At 44.4% G+C, this 16,454-nt stretch overlaps 2 protein-coding genes across 6 annotated transcripts in view; both read left to right on the top strand.

The window, feature by feature from the left end:
* The window catches only part of LOC117768139 (dynamin-1-like), an 18,985-nt gene extending 14,125 nt beyond the window's left edge, over positions 1-4,860 (top strand). For 2 of the 3 annotated variants that reach the window (XM_034596260.1, XM_034596261.1), the window contains 5 exons: positions 2,285-2,371; positions 2,559-2,713; positions 2,788-2,958; positions 3,167-3,202; positions 3,326-3,426. In XM_034596260.1, the coding sequence (XP_034452151.1) occupies positions 2,285-2,371; positions 2,559-2,713; positions 2,788-2,958; positions 3,167-3,188 (435 nt within the window). In that variant the 3' untranslated portion in view covers positions 3,189-3,202; positions 3,326-3,426. Of the gene's footprint in view, positions 1-2,284; positions 2,372-2,558; positions 2,714-2,787; positions 2,959-3,166; positions 3,203-3,325; positions 3,427-4,290 lie in introns of those variants that run through there. The other variant, XM_034596262.1, reaches the window with a different exon arrangement.
* Positions 4,861-8,691: 3,831 nt separating this feature from the next.
* Positions 8,692-15,517, top strand: pomt1 (protein-O-mannosyltransferase 1). Of its 3 annotated transcripts, none has more exons than XM_034596264.1 (20): positions 8,692-8,774; positions 8,883-9,001; positions 9,093-9,199; positions 9,306-9,356; positions 9,716-9,862; positions 10,747-10,855; positions 11,273-11,332; positions 11,456-11,549; positions 11,858-12,013; positions 12,210-12,340; positions 12,424-12,519; positions 12,596-12,688; positions 12,895-12,991; positions 13,074-13,166; positions 13,365-13,485; positions 13,596-13,693; positions 13,889-14,002; positions 14,091-14,217; positions 14,658-14,835; positions 15,122-15,517. In XM_034596264.1, the coding sequence occupies exons 2-20, from the start codon at positions 8,886-8,888 to the stop codon at positions 15,294-15,296; spliced, it is 2,163 nt and encodes a 720-aa protein (XP_034452155.1). In that variant the 5' UTR covers positions 8,692-8,774; positions 8,883-8,885; the 3' UTR covers positions 15,297-15,517. The 3 variants fall into 3 exon arrangements, with proteins under 3 accessions (XP_034452155.1, XP_034452154.1, XP_034452156.1); XM_034596263.1 differs by having other exon boundaries at positions 8,711-8,766; positions 8,869-9,001; XM_034596265.1 differs by having other exon boundaries at positions 8,732-8,771; positions 8,879-9,001.
* The last annotated feature ends 937 nt before the right edge of the window (positions 15,518-16,454 follow it).

Genomic DNA, 16,454 nt, shown 5'->3' on the forward strand with positions numbered 1-16,454 from the left:
ACACTCACACACACACACTCACACTCACTCACACACACACTCACACACACACACTCACTCACTCACTCACACACACACACTCACACTCACACACACACACACTCACACACACACACACACACACACACTCACTCACACACACACACACACACACACTCACACACACACTCACTCACACACACACACACTCACACACACACACACACACACACACACACACACACACACACACACACACACACACACACACTGCATGAAAACCAGATTTCCGCCCCTGTAAACAACGGCAAACTTCCCTAATTCCTGGCAGTTAATGGCCGTTTGCAGCCTTTGAAGTCCGCGTTCGCCTGTGACATAAATTGTCGCAAACCTTCGTCTGGTAGCGCGGTCGGGGCGAAGCGGAGCGAAGGTGTAATCTAATTAGCAAATGAATCGCAGTGAAACCGCTGGCGAGAACCTTATCTCACTTCACCATTGGATGAAAGCACAGACCTTTGAAACTAAAAGTCACTCGTGATTGGCTGGTAGATCTGTTGCCATTGGTCACCCTGGGTCATTATAATAAACACTTGAGTAAACCCCTCCCACACAATAATAATAATGAATAGTTATTCTTACTAATAATTATTTTTGTGAAGACGACGGACAGCTTCCTATAAAATACAACAGGACAAAAAGTCACGTTTATGAAAAAACTTAACGAGAACAAACTTAAATTGAAGCAGTTCGTACATATTTAAACATTCACTAGTTCTGCTCAAGCACTCGATGCTCTCTTCTTCTTTTAGAAACTTTCTCGCTAATCCCAGTTGTTTACACACTATTCAGATCTGCGAGTTACTTTGGGATTGTGCGCCCGTCTTCTGCGCCTCGACTCGTCCACACTGGGCTTTGCTTTCCAACGCACTCTTCCTCTCCTCCAGGGAAACAGAGTCACTCATCGAACCACGCAAAACAACAGCCGGTAGTTTCTTGTTTGCGGGAGACAGACGCTTCCTTCACGAGGCTGTGATTGGACGAGCCCTCTACCGTGTTGACGTTAACGAGTGACGTGGCATCTTCAGGAACGGACGTTTTCAGAGTAAAACTTCACAAATGTCCTTTTCACTTTTGAAGTACTTTACATTTATATGGGATGAGTATGTGACTGAGGACCAGTTTATTCTTTCTGGTGTTAAGTTAATGTACTTACATGATTCTTGCTGTTCTGTGTTTGTACCCTCATAGTTGAATGCACTTATTGTAAGTCGCTTTGGATAAAAGTATTGAGTGTTATAAAGGAATACTGAGAAAGTTTAATAACAACAATAGGACAAATAAAATTATGAGGCAATTTCAGCAGAGTCAACAGCTTAGTATGCCATGGACATGTGAGTTTTTCCCTGTAGTTTGGGAGGACAAATGTTTGGGACTTTGTCACGTGATGACACAGCTGATATGCTTTATGTGAAGCTCAGTGTTTTGGTGTCAGCAGAAAGACTTCTCTTAGAAAACTGTACAGTGGAGCCACTCTCTCCATTCCAACAGATTTTCTTGGATGAGCTTCACAGACATGCAACGTTAACAATGTATCATCAGATGTAGCCTGGAAATTGTATCGCTGATTACACTCATTATAGCATACTTACTTATATAAGGCAAATCTATTCACACTAGAATTTATGATTCTATAATTATACTAAGCCTGATGTTTTTATACGAGAGATTTTCCGAAAAGGGAGTGTGGAGGTGAGGGGGCTGGGATCAATCAGCACAGGTCAGGGCTGTTAGCTGATTGGTCCTCACGTTTAAAAGGCAGCAGCGGAGCTGCCTCGAGAGGACACTCAGAAAGACTCAGAAAGACGCAGAGACACGGAGAGTCACAAGGAAAGAGACACAGAAACTGAGCTGCAAAGCTCAGGAAGTTTAAGTTTGACTTTTGAATTAATGTTTTAAGTTTAATAAAGTATGCTTAAAAGCAACAGTTGTGTCTCTGGCTGTGTGGGAGAGCCCCGTGGCCTGGTCAACTGCCACAACTCACAGTTTTGTCATTTGCATGTGAAAGCCCCCCCTAGACCTAGGACAGGGGGGTCAACTGCTTCTTAGGCTTGTAAAAATGCCGGAAACTGGAACTTCACGTCAATTCCCGGCAGTTCCTTGCAGTTTTCTGTGCTGCCTGCAGATTCCCGTCAACAGACGTGAACCTGAACTTCCACAGAAATTTACACACTTTTCATGCAGTGACACACACACACTTACACACCTGAAGTAAGGTAACCTGTCATGTGACCTCTCCGCTCCTCAGACAAAGGAGTTCATTCACGCCGACCTGCTCGCTCAACTTTACTCCTGTGGAGACCAGAACTCTCTGATGGAGGAGTCACAGGAACAGGTGAGACACATGGAGAGAGAGAGAGAGAGACAAAGAGAGAGAGACTTGATGAAACTTGTCATGTTTCTTCTTTACTTTAGATTAAAAGTTGTCGTCATGGTGACGGAGGTCAATCAATGTAATAACTTGTGTCTCTCTCTCTCTGTCTCTCTGTGTCTCTCTGTGTCTCTCTGTGTCTCTCGCCCAGGCTCAGCACCGGGATGAGATGTTGAGGATGTACCACGCTCTGCGTGAAGGCCTCAACATCATCGGTGACATCAGCACCACCACCATCACTACGGCGATGCCTCCACCTGTCGATGACTCCTGGCTGCAAGTGACGGGGATGCCCTCTGGACGCAGGTAACCTAGCAACAGGTCAGCTGCTCCACAGGTTCAGTAGTGTTCAGTGTCACTGAGTCCTTCCGTCCCTGCAGGTCCCCTATGTCCAGCCCCACCCCCCAGAGACGGGCACCTCCTGGACCTCTTCGTCCCGGAGGCCGCGGTCCCCCTGGACCCCCGTCTCGTCCCGCGGTGACACCTGAACCTGGACCTCCACCTTCTGTCCCATCCAGGCCCAACAGAGCGGCCCCACCTGGAGTCCCCAGGTAATCACACACTCTGATGAAAACCTTAGAACAAAAACAGAATCCACCTGGAGACATGTTTGTCTGTGTGATCCTGTCTGTCTGTCTGTCTGTCTGTCTGTCTGTCTGTCTGTCTAACAGTACCACCCTAAAGAAGAATCTCAGGTGTGTCAGTGTCAGAGCAGGTAGCCCCGCCCCCTCATATTGACCATATATGGTTATTTTTCAGAATCTCTATCAGTGACCAGTGAGGAATCCACCAATGGTACGTCAGCGTTCTGTGATGTCACTGTCTCTCACCAACTGTGTTCAATCAGATTTCTGTCCATCACCCTGTTACTGACTGTCTGTCTGTCTCTCTGTTGTTGTTGTTTGTTGTCGTGTCCAGTCGGCGGCCTCCTGCATCTCCATCATGATTCTCCAGACCAGTCTCAGACTCCGCCCTCACACACACTCACACACAAAGTCTTTCACAGCAGCTCAATTGGTGTAAACTGGTGTCAGGTTCACATTGTTGTACTTTAAGAAGTTTTTGACTGGTTCCACTGGTCCCTGTGTGTTCTATCTGGTCCCAACACATGCTTGCTGGTTCCTCCTGCTTCCAGTAAATTCAAACAGGTTTCCTCTCACTCCAGATTTCTACTTGGCCCAGTTGGATGCAGCAACTTTCAACTGTCTCCAGTAGGTGTCACTGGTTAAAATACGCTCTAGATGGAACCAACATGTTTTTACTGATAACCACAAGATCATTTTGTTATGGTTTCTACTGCTGCCACCTCACAACAGATGTCTATTGATAGTTTTCTAATGTTCTGTAATGGTTCTATGTGGTTCCACCACTTATCAGCAGTGTATGTTCTGTTAGCTCAGGTCTGTATATGAGTGTGATCAGAGTCCCGCCCCCTCTGAGTTGGAAGACAAAATTTAACCTTCACCTTCTGGGCGGTTTGTTAGCGTCAAACATCGACAGCTCACACCTGACGGACAAGTGTCCACGTGTTTTCAGACAGGACAGACACCCCCCCACTCAAATCCTGAACTATCTTTATGACATCACAGAGCCAGCCAATCAGCTGTCAGCAGGCGTGGGGGGGTGTGGTTGTATTTGAAGCAGTGGTCGTGTACAGTTTAGTTTCATCAGCATAAAGAGAATCTATTTGTATCTATCCAGACTACAAGTTTTTAATGTGTGAACGTTTTGGTTTGCTCTCTCTCACTGGTTCTCACTGGTTTTTACTGGTTCTCACTGGTTCCAGCACCAGTCGATTTACCTCTGTTTGTTTCTGTTGATTTACTCTTGTCCTCTTTTCTTTTGTCTTTCTTTGTTGTTGTTTTCTGTCTTTTTGTTCCCAGTCGTCCCAGTAAAAGTAGCCCCGCCCACGGAGAGAGCCCCCAGTCGGCTGTGGAAGGTTAAAAGTGTCAACACGTCATGTTGTTGCTGTGAAACCTTCGAGTAATAATGATATTGATTATCAGCACATTATCAATATAAAGCAAATGATCAGCAGAGTACTACTGCAATATTTAGTGTTTAAATATGTCTGTCTGCTGTCAGGAGGGTGAGACAGGTCAGCTGCCTGTCTGTCTGCAACTGTCAAATTAAACAGTGTCAGAGTCATGTGATCGTACTGTAGACGACTCCAGAGATGTGCAGAAGAGAAGATGTCTCACTCCTCCCTGAATGTTTAGGCTTGTTAACCTGTTAGCATGTTAGCTAGCAGTCTGCATCATGTCCTGGAGTTTATAAGATTAGTTTTTATTTACAGTCCTGTATTAATCTCAAAAGAGATTAATGCCGAGGCAACTTTTCTTTACAGTGTAAAGTTTACATATTTATTTATTTATTCATTCTGCTGTTGTCAATAGCTTGTTAAAATATATTGGTGTTAGCATTGTTAGCTATTTTTCACTGTAACCAGAAATCCTCGAATCAACTGTAATCTCTGATATTTCTCTTTTTTGTTTGCCCCCTCCCACTAGTTCTAACTGGTTCTAACTGCTTCACACTGGTTCATACTGGTTCTAACTGCTTCACACTGGTTCATACTGGTTCTAACTGCTTCACACTGGTTCTAACTGCTTCACACTGGTTCTAACTGGTTCTAACTGCTTCTAACTGCTTCACACTGGTTCTAACTGCTTCACACTGGTTCTAACTGGTTCTAACTGCTTCTAACTGCTTCACACTGGTTCATACTGCTTCACACTGGTTCATACTGGTTCTAACTGCTTCACACTGGTTCTAACTGCTTCACACTGGTTCTAACTGGTTTGAATTGAGCGAACATGAACAAGCAGAATTTACAAAGCAGCTTGTTTACTTTATGTCCAGAGAACGTGTATTTATAAAATGTTCAAATGAAGTGTTTAACTTCAGTGTTACTTCATTCAGATGAATAATATTTTATATTGATGTTTGATGAATGAATTCAGGAGATGTTCAGATGTTGGTCTCACACTTTCACCTTTGACCTCCACGTGTTATGATTTATTTATATATTGTTGTCGTGTTCAGCATGCTCAGCTCCGTCCAATGATTTTAACGTTGTGTATGAATAAGTGTTGAACGCAGCTCAGGCTCACTCACACTCTTGTTGTGGAGATTCACTCTGTATTGTATTAATTCAAATATGTGTGAGGAGATAATACACAGATGTTTTAAATGTGTTTGTGTGTGTGTGTTACAGTGTGTGGTGATGTGTAGCTGTGTTGTGTATCAGTGTCATGTGATCAACACACATGTTGACATGAATAAAGTTTGTGTGAATGAAGACGAAAGGTGTCGAGGTTTTTTGTGAGATTCACTGAATACACAATGTCACTGAGTGTGTCCATGTCTGTGTGTGTACTCGTACTTGTATCTCTGTGAGGACCATTTTAATCATAGATGTACAATGTGAGGACAATTTCACACCTGTCTGTCACATTGTATATAACCTACCTGTAGGGCCACACCTGTATACCTGTCTCTCTCTCACCGGTCTGTCTGTCAGGGGGTTGATCCTTCAGGGTCTCAGTCTTTCCTGTGACCAACAGCTGACTTGATGGATGACGTCCTCTTCCTCCAACACAGAAGCTCGGAGCTCTTTCACACCTGCAGGATGCCGAAAGCCCTGTGGGGGGGTCGTGTTCTGGGATTTCTCCTATTCGACCTCTGAGGTGGACCTCACATCCTGGATATTGAACTCCCTGACCCACAGACCCGGGACGGTGTGTCGGACACAGCTGTCCACAGGGACCGGTTCTGGCTTCGCTCCTCTTCTTCCTCTTCAGCCTCCTGAGCCTCAGAGTCATTCTATAATTATTGGTACATTTCATGTCCATGGGTTGTAACCCTAACCCTTTTACTAATATTCACTTCAAGCAATGATCAAATTGATATCAGGGTACATTTCTCTTCCATTTATAACAAGAAGTCAACAGGTTCCATTATTTATTTGTGCAGAAACTCTGTAAACTATACTAGAATTTATACCAAATATACCAAATAATATCACTTCCTTTCTGAATGGAATGTTGAATTCAGTTAGATGAATTTCTACTCATACTCTTCAATATTTCATCAATTTTATTGTTTGCACATATAGTGGATTAATTGCCTGTCAACTGTGTTATCAACATGTTCTTGTGTACTTGCTTTAAACAATATATTTACAAAATTGTAGAGAAAGTGTAGAAATGCGAGTTGATCAAGGCTATTTGGTGACATGTGAGCAGCTAGCAGTTAGCACAAGGCATGTCAACTGTGTTACATTGATGCAGGCATGGTTTATTGTCATAGTTTGACAATATGCTTACTTTGAGTGTTCATTAGATTTCATTAACTACTGTTACTATACATAAATAACATGGTAATATGAACCAGTGTAATTACATAGTAATTAGATAAAAGGATGAGATTCACATAACTTTAGAAGGAATTCATTTATTAGAAGGGATAAAAACACTATGTTGTCCATATTATACACTGAATAGATATACTCTAACTAGACTTTACTACATTAAAGGAGTAGTCCGTAGCTTTTCAAAATTTTCTCTACCCCCAGCAGTACACTCGTATGAATAAAACAATGATTTCATGGAGTATGGATCATTTTGATGTAATTCAGTGGTTTGAAAGGATGGGTTCCTGCTGACGTTAATGTAATTTGATCCCTTTAGAGTAGGTTGAAAAACTATAATCATGCTTTTTAAAATTATTACATTCACAGTGTTACAACTACAGTGTTGCCTACTGTTAAACAGAGTGATTTGTGTTTTAGGGAGATGAGGTTATCTGCTGCTGAGAAGCAGCTCTGGTACAGGGCTTGGTGTGATAGAAAATAGATTCAGCATATAGTGAGGACAGAAAGGGGGAAAGGACGGAAGGAAGAAGGGGAGAAATGACAAATGGAAAAAATGAATGGAAGGAGGAAGGAAGGAAAGAATGACAAAAAGGACAGATGAGAGGGGAAAGGGGAGATTTCATTTGATTGATTGATTGATTGATTGATTGATTGGTTGGTTACCTACTCACCAGGGGGGGTGAAGTGATTGAGTCCACCAAACACTTTTCGAGTTTCAGGGGTAAACAGCATTTCAGCCCAATCCAACACAATCGAAGTACATGGGACCACATGTAAAAAACACCACATGAGCAGTATGGAGGTATTTTATGTTTTTTTCAGTTTTTTTTTATGTTTAAAGAAGTGATCACCATTTACTTCAATTGTATTGGATTGGGCTGAAACTGTGTTTACCCTGAAACTCCAGAAGTGTTTAGTGGACCCAAACACTTCACCCCCCCTTTATCATAGTGGTGAGGAGATGAGTGAATTTTCATTTTTCTGCGAACTATCCCTTTAAATGTCAATGCAGTAAAGTTGAGAATAAATAAAGGTTTCTCTTTTTCTTTTTACGCGTCCTGTCAACTGTGTTTTTTTTTATTTTTGTCTCATAAATCTTTTAAATGTAATGTAATAAAATGATATGGGACGTGTCTAGAGAGGGACGTCTTAGATAAAGATGTTGAATAACTCTAAATTCAGTTTAATGTGGATTTATGTTGAAAAAAGCTTTATCCCATAAAATACCCATTATTCAGCACAAAATTCATATTTTCAAATCAGTTAGACAAACAACCTCAAACCCCCTTTTGAATAGACTCAAGACCTCTCAAACAAATGTGTCGTACTTCATTCATGTCCACTGGGACACAACTTCTGTCCCCAGCACGGTGGACAAAATAATGACTTGAATGTTTGTTTTCATTTAAATACTTCAAAAGTCATTAGAGCCAAATAATGAATTCTTCACTTTGTGGTTAATATGAAATATCACCCTAATTAACGTCACAGACAGAACCAATCGAACCCCATGGAGCCCCCGACGTCACAGACAGAACCAATCGAACCCCATGGAGCCCCCGACGTCACAGACAGAACCAATCGAATACCATGGAGTTGCTGAAGTAACAGACAGAACCAATCGAACACAATGGAGCTCCTGACGTCACAGACAGAACCAATCGAACACCATGGAGCCCCCGACGTCACAGACAGAACCAATCGAATACCATGGAGTTGCTGAAGTAACAGACAGAACCAATCGAACACCATGGAGCTGCTGACGTAACAGACAGAACCAATCGAACACCATGGAACTGCTGACGTCACAGACAGAACCAATCGAACACCATGGCGCTCCTGACGTCACAGACAGAACCAATCGAACACCATGGAGCACCTGACGTCACAGACAGAACCAATCGAACACCATGGAGCCCCTGACGTCACAGACAGAACCAATCGAACGCCGGAGACACCGTAAGGATCTGACCTGTAACGACGACCCAGGTGAGTTTCAGTTGTAGCTAACAGTTAGCATGATGCTAACCTTTACCAAACACATCTACACACACGGGAGTTGTGTCATGTGGTGTACTTCTCCTGTCGTCCATCAGGGGCTCGATGACGCTGCAGCTCCCCTTGGTGGTGACGGCTCAGGTGGACGTGGTGCTGGTCCTGGTCTCCCTGTGGTCCCTCTGGTCCAGACTCAGTCACCTGAACTACCCCAGCGCTGTGGTGTGAGTGTGTTGGTTTCCTTCACCTGTGCAGCCCAACAGGAACCTGACTGTGTGCGTCTGTGTGTGTCTGTGTGTGTCTGTGTGTGTTTAGGTTTGATGAGGTGTATTATGGTCAGTTTGTGTCTCTCTACATGAAGAGAGTTTTCTTCATCGATGACAGCGGACCGCCACTCGGTCACATGATCCTGGCCCTCGGAGGTCAGTAACCATGACAACCGTTTCTGATGCAGCCCGCACAATACATCGTCTTTGTTATTACTGTGTACATGTCCTGATTGTGTGTGTGTGTGTGTGTAAGTTGCAGCGTACCTCGGAGGATTTGATGGAAACTTCGTGTGGAACAGAATTGGAGCAGGTATAAACTTCTGTTTCTGGTTTAAAGCAGTTTATCTCTTGTGTAAACTCATTAAAACTAGTTCATGTTTTCCTTTAAACTAGTTTAAACTGGTTTAACTCAGGCGTCAATGGTAAAACCAAGTGTCAAACCAGTTCAACACCATGTAAAAGCAGATTTTCTTTGGTTAAAAATAGTTTAAAAACCAGTGTTAGAAACGGTTACTTGGTTATATTTGAAATCTGTTTAAACCAGTTTAAACTGGTTAAAACCTGGTTCTTCTTTGATTCAAACTACTTGAATCTAGATGTGCTGTCATTAAACCAGTTCAGTGTTTAAATCTTGTCAAAGACTGTGGGGGTGTTTGTTTTGTGTGACAGAGTATCCCAGCAGTGTGAGTGTGTGGAGTCTGCGGTTGCTGCCCGCTCTGTGTGGAGCGCTCTGTGTTCCTCTGGTTTACCTGCTGACGCTGGAGCTGAAGTTCTCTCACCTGTCGGCTCTGGGAGCTGCTCTGCTGCTGCTGCTGGGTGAGTCGTCATGACAACACCAAACTCATCACCTGACTTATTGTAGCTCTAAGAATCAGAGTCTGTGTGTCAGTGTGAGGCGTTCAGGCTCTAAATACAGTGTGAGGCGTTCAGGCTCTAAATACAGTGTGAGGCGTTCAGGCTCTAAATACAGTGTGAGGCGTTCAGGCTCTAAATACAGTGTGAGGCGTTCAGGCTCTAAATACAGTGTGAGGCGTTCAGGCTGTAAATACAGTGTGAGGCGTTCAGGCTCTAAATACAGTGTGAGGCGTTCAGGCTCTAAATACAGTGTGAGGCGTTCAGGCTCTAAATACAGTGTGAGGCGTTCAGGCTCTAAATACAGTGTGAGGCGTTCAGGCTTTAAATACAGTGTGAGGCGTTCAGGCTGTAAATACAGTGTGAGTTGTTCAGGCTCTAAATACAGTGTGAGGCGTTCAGGCTGTAAATACAGTGTGAGGCGTTCAGGCTCTAAATACAGTGTGAGTTGTTCAGGCTCTAAATACAGTGTGAGGCGTTCAGGCTCTAAATACAGTGTGAGTTGTTCAGGCTCTAAATACAGTGTGAGGCGTTCAGGCTCTAAATACAGTGTGAGGCGTTCAGGCTCTAAATACAGTGTGAGTTGTTCAGGCTCTAAATACAGTGTGAGGCGTTCAGGCTCTAAATACAGTGTGAGTTGTTCAGGCTCTAAATACAGTGTGAGGCGTTCAGGCTCTAAATACAGTGTGAGGCGTTCAGGCTCTAAATACAGTGTGAGTTGTTCAGGCTCTAAATACAGTGTGAGGCGTTCAGGCTCTAAATACAGTGTGAGGCGTTCAGGCTCTAAATACAGTGAGGTGTTTGTTCTCTACATTGAATGAATCAGTTTGATGTTTGCTGTTTTTCAGAGAACTCGCTTATTGTCCAATCACGTTTCATGTTACTGGAGTCTGTTCTCATCTTCTTCCTGTTGTTGGCTTTCTTCTCCTACCTGCGTTTCCACAACTCTCCCAGTAGGTAAGACCACCTCTGACCTTTGACCTCTGGATGACCTCAGGCGTGTAGTGACTCATTTGTGATTCTGGGACATGAAGCATTAACTGCTCCTCCCGTCTCCTCCTGTCTCCTCTTGTCTCCTGCTGTTTCCTCCCATCTTCTCTTGTCCCCTCCTGTCCCCTCTTGTCTTCTCCTGTTTCCTCCCGTCTCTTCCCGTCCCCTCCCGTCTCATCTTGTCTCCTCTCGTCTCCTCCCGTCTCCTCCTGTCCCCTCTTGTCTTCTCCTGTTCCCTCCCGTTTCTTCCCGTCCCCTCCCGTCTCATCTTGTCTCTTCCCGTCCCCTCCCGTCTCATCTTGTCTCCTCCCGTCTCCTCCCGTCTCCTCCTGTCTCCTCCTGTCTCCTCCTGTCCCCTCCCGTCTCCTCTTGTCACCTCCTCAGCTCCTGGTCCAGGTTCAGTTGGCTTCTCGTCTCTGGAGCTTCCTGCTCTGCAGCTGTCGGGTGAGAATCTGAACTGTGAGACGTGTGTGTCTGTCAGGCTGAAGTTCATGTGTGTGTGATAACATGTGTGTGTCTGTCAGGCTGAAGTTCATGTGTGTGTGATAACATGTGTGTGTCTGTCAGGGTGAAGTACATGGGTGTGTTCTCATACTTGCTGCTGCTGGGCGTGGCCTCTCTTCACACCTGGAAGCTGATTGGAGACCGAACTGTCAATCATGTGAGTCCAGGTTGAATGTGTGTGTGTGACTTTAAAACTTTATTGTCTCCTGAGGGACAGGTCTGTGATTATTGACAATACATGTGTGTGTGTGTGTGTGATGTCAGTTTGTGTTTGTTGGTGAGAACATGTAGAAGAAACATCTGGAAAAGTTCAGGAGGATGGAGGTGCTTCAGTTTCTGAGTTTAGAGTCTTTGATGTGATTGTTTATCAAGTTTAATATCAATATTGACAGTGTGTGTGTGTGTTTGTGTGTTTGTTTGTTTGTTTGTTTGTTTGTTTGTACGTACGTGTACATGTATGTGTAGCTCAGTGTGTGTGTGCAGTGTGTTTGTAGGTTTGTGTGTCTGCTCGTGGTTCCTGTCCTGCTCTACGTGTTTTGGTTCTATGTTCACCTGAGTCTCCTGAACCGCAGTGGACCACATGACCAACAGATGAGCTCTGCCTTCCAGGCCAGTCTGCAGGTACACACACACACACACACACACACACACACACACACACACACACACACACACACACACACACACACACACACACACACACACACACACAAAATTGGAAATAACATGACACCAGCAGTTTGTGGAAGACACATTGATTGATGTATTGATTGATGTATTGATTGATGTATTGATTGATGTTTTGATTAATCTTTAGGGCGGCCTCTCCACGATCACTCAGGGTCAACCTCTTGAAGTTGCTTATGGCAGTCAGGTCACTTTAAGAAGCTCCGCCTCTCAGCCAATCCCCTGCTGGCTCCACTCACACAAGGCCAACTACCCAATTAGGTGCTGTCAGCTCACACTGGCCAACAGCCAATCAAAGGGAGTCGGGGAGCGTTTGATCAGTTTTCACCCTTGTGTTTCTTCAGGTATGAAAATGGGCGGGGCAGCTCCCACCAGCAGCAGGTCACCTGCTATCCCTTCAAAGACGTTAACAACTGGTGGGTAGTCAAAGATCCAAGCAGGTAGGTCACCTGTTCACCTGAGGCATGCTGGGAAATGTAGTCCCTGTCTCATCGGTCTCACCTGTTCCCCTGTCAGACAGGAGATGGTGGTCGGCAGTCCTCCTCGACCTGTCCGCCATGGTGATGTCATCCAGCTGGTTCACGGGATGTCCTCACGCTTCCTCAACAGGTAAATTGGTCACCTGAGGGTTGTTCTGTTTGACGGACAGTTGTAATGCGTTTGAGGACCGCCCAACATCTGAGGGACTGCTGCTAAACATGCTACTCCACTCGGGGGGAGTCGGGTGTGGTTGTAATCTGTAGTTTTGTGTGACTCAATGCTGATGACTGATCAAACATTTAAACACGGATCAGAACATGTTTCATGTGTTTCAGTCACGACGTCGCAGCTCCCATGAGTCCTCATGCTCAGGAAGTGTCCGGTTACATCGACTTCAATGCTTCCATGGCAACTCAGAACCTGTGGAGAGTGGTGAGTCGCGGTGCGGATGAGTTATTACCAATAGTCAAAACTGAGGTTTGACTCAGGATACTGTGTGTGTGTGTGTGTTCAGGATATCTCTAACAGGGAGGCGGAGTCAGAGGTATGGAAGACAATCCTGTCTGAGGTTCGATTGGTCCACGTCAACACCTCCGCTGTGCTCAAGGTGCGGAAAGGAAGTGACCACACATGACAAAGCTTAGCGGAACGACCATAGAAGGACATAATGTGTGTGTGTGTGTGTGTGTGTGTGTGTGTGTGTGTGTGTGTGTGTGTGTGTGTGTGTGTGTGTGTGTGTGTGTGTGTGTGTGTGTGTGTGTGTGTGTGTGTGTGTGTGTGTGTGTGTGTGTGTGTGTGTGTGTAGATGAGCGGTGTGTCCCTTCCAGACTGGGGTTTCGGTCAGCTGGAGGTCGTAGCAGAGAAACTATATAAAGTTCACGGCGGCAGTTTGGGATGGACGGTGGAAGAACATCGATACGGAACCAGTACGACTCCGACCTCTGACCTCTTGATTTGTTGTGTTTTATTGACCTCATCTGCACTTTGAGTTAAATCCAACATGTCAGAGACTAACAAGTTGTGTGTGTGAGTGTAGGTCAGGAGCAGAAGGAGAGGGAGGCGGAGCTTCATTCTCCGACTCACATCGATGTCGACAGAAAAATTTCCTTTTGGGCGAAATTTTTAGAGCTACAGGTACGTCAGTGAACGCATCATTACTTCATTATCCAATCACAACTCTTCACCATTTGCAAGTTTATGCAACATACGAACAAGAACGAACGTTGCCATAAGTTTACAGACAGAAAACATGCTAATGATAACGAAGCTTAATGAATCACTGTTAACGCCACAGCTGGGTAATGATGTCACGTTGTGATGTCATGACAGTGGAAGATGCTGACAGTGAAACAGGAGGACTCTGAACACAAATACAGCTCCGGCCCCTTAGAGTGGATCACCATGGACACCAACATCGCATACTGGCTGCACTCTTCGACCAACGTAACAAACTATTCTGCACTTTACTTTCGACGACAACACATGGTGCGTGAATTAAAGTTGTGTATTTTAATTTGATTGTGTACTTCAGGCTCAGATCCATTTGATTGGTAATCCAGTGTCATGGGGCGTGGCCAACCTCAGCCTGCTGGCCTATCAGCTGCTGGCAGCCGTCTACCTGCTGAGGAGGAGGCGAGGCTTCAAAGACCTACCTGAATGTATGCGCACACACACATACACACACACACACACGTCCCTGTGACATATGTGTGTATATATATCAGCTGTTAGACTGTATAACAACACCCAGAATGTTTAAATAATTGCTGCTTTGGTCATGTTTAGTTACACTATTTGCACTATTTAGTACTATTCTGAACTACTCTTAAACCATCTTACTCTTATGTTCATTTTTTATTTTAACTTTTTATTCTCTTGTCTACCTCTTTCTGACCTGATGATGTAACAAGTGAATTTCCCCGATGTGTGGATAAATAAAGTTCTATCTAATCTAATCTGACAATAACCTCTGTGTGTGTGTGTGTGTGTGTGTGTGTGTGTGTGTGTGTGTGTGTGTGTGTGTGTGTGTGTGTGTGTGTGTGTGTGTGTGTGTGTGTGTGTGTGTGTGTGTGTGTGTGTGTGTGTGTGTGTTGCCCAGCTGTGTGGGATCAGTTTGTGTGTCTGGGGTGTGTGTGTGTCGGCGGCTGGTTGGTGAACTTCATTCCTTTCCTGCTGATGGAGAAAACTCTCTTCCTGTATCACTACCTGCCCGCCCTCTGCTACCTGTACCTGCTGTGCCCCGCCCTGCTGGAGCACACACACACAAACCTGCTCAGGTACACACACGCATTGATGTTCATCATTCTTCAGTGTGTTATGATGACGACCACCGGCAGGTTAAATCAGAGACATGAGACTGTTTTCAGACTTGAGCTCTAGATAAAATCCAGAGAATTGTCTCCAGAGAATTGTCTCCAGAGAATTGTCTCCAGAGAATTGTCTCCAGAGTTTGTGTTTCACAGAAGATCCAGAGAACTGAGGAGCTCAGGTCTGAAAGCAGCTGCAGTGTCATATGGCACATGTGTTTATAAAGTTTTAACAGTGACCTCTGTCTCTCTGCAGCGATGTGACACACCGCCGGGCGCTGTGTTTATTTGCTTCAACCGTGTTGTTGGCCGTCTTCCTGTCATATCGAACCTTCTGCCCTCTGACGTACGGCAGCCCAGAGCTCTCAGCAACTCAGCTGCAAGGACTCAAGTGGAGAGACACCTGGGACATCCTGTACCGCCGACGCTAGAGACAGGTGGACATACAGGTTTCTCTGTGGGAAAGGGTGTGTTTGTTTTTTCTCATCATGTTGACTTGAGCTGAACCTGTTCTGAGGAGAAGCACCTGGTCAGGTGTGTCATATTGGAGGCGGAGCTTCAACCCTCTGGACTCACTGTGAAGCCCTGCCCCCTGATGATGTCACAGTGATAATTGACATGTGTTGAATAAAAACTTCTGACTTTATTATATTACATTACATATCATTGAGCTGATGCTTTTATCCAGAGCGACTCACAATAAGTGCATCAACCATGAGGAACAAACCAGAACAACAAGAATCAAGAAAGTACTATTTATTCAAGAAAGCCAAACTACAAAGTGCTACATGTAAGTGACATGTAAGTGACATGTAAGTGACATGTGACATGTAAGTGACATGTGACATGTAAGTGACATGTAAGTGACATGTAAGTGACATGTAAGTGACATGTAAGTGACATGTGACATGTAAGTGACATGTAAGTGACATGTGACATGTAAGTGCTACTATTTTTTTTCCATTTTTTAAAAATGTCTTTATTTTTTATTTTGTTTCCAAGGTGTGGTCTGAAGAGATGTGTCTTCAGTCTGCAGTGGGAGATGTGTAGACTTTCTGTCCTGATGTCATTAGGGAGCTCGTTCCACGTTCAGGAGCCAGGACAACAAACAGTCGTGATGTTGACTGACCTCCTCCACCACGCTCTGCTCAGTCCTCAGACAGCTGACTCATTATGATCTTTTTCTTCCAGAAATAGATAAATAAACTGTAGCTACGACCTACTAAATAAGGTCTAGCACAAGCCTGATGCTATTAGATATTTGTCTATGGCTCATAAAGCCAACTTGGGTTTCAACAATAATTTGGTCTAAAACTGCTTTTATTGTCTTCGTGAACATTTGGGCTAGAATTTTGTAATCAGTATTAAGAAGGAAAATAGGCAAACGGTCAGTAATTAAGGCAAAGTGGGTGTTTTTGAGGCTTTGGAATAAGGGTTGTGATGGAAATTTAGCATCTGTGCATGGGATGATTGCGTGGTCACTCTCCTTGTGGTGGAAGAGTGACCGGATTGTTTATTGAAGAGGGTTAACTTAGGGTTTACGATTATTACTCAGGGACTTTAAATGTATGGCCTCTTGAAGCCTGAAA

This window comes from Hippoglossus hippoglossus, chromosome 9 (assembly GCF_009819705.1).
Source record: "Hippoglossus hippoglossus isolate fHipHip1 chromosome 9, fHipHip1.pri, whole genome shotgun sequence".
Classification (NCBI taxonomy): domain Eukaryota; kingdom Metazoa; phylum Chordata; class Actinopteri; order Pleuronectiformes; family Pleuronectidae; genus Hippoglossus; species Hippoglossus hippoglossus.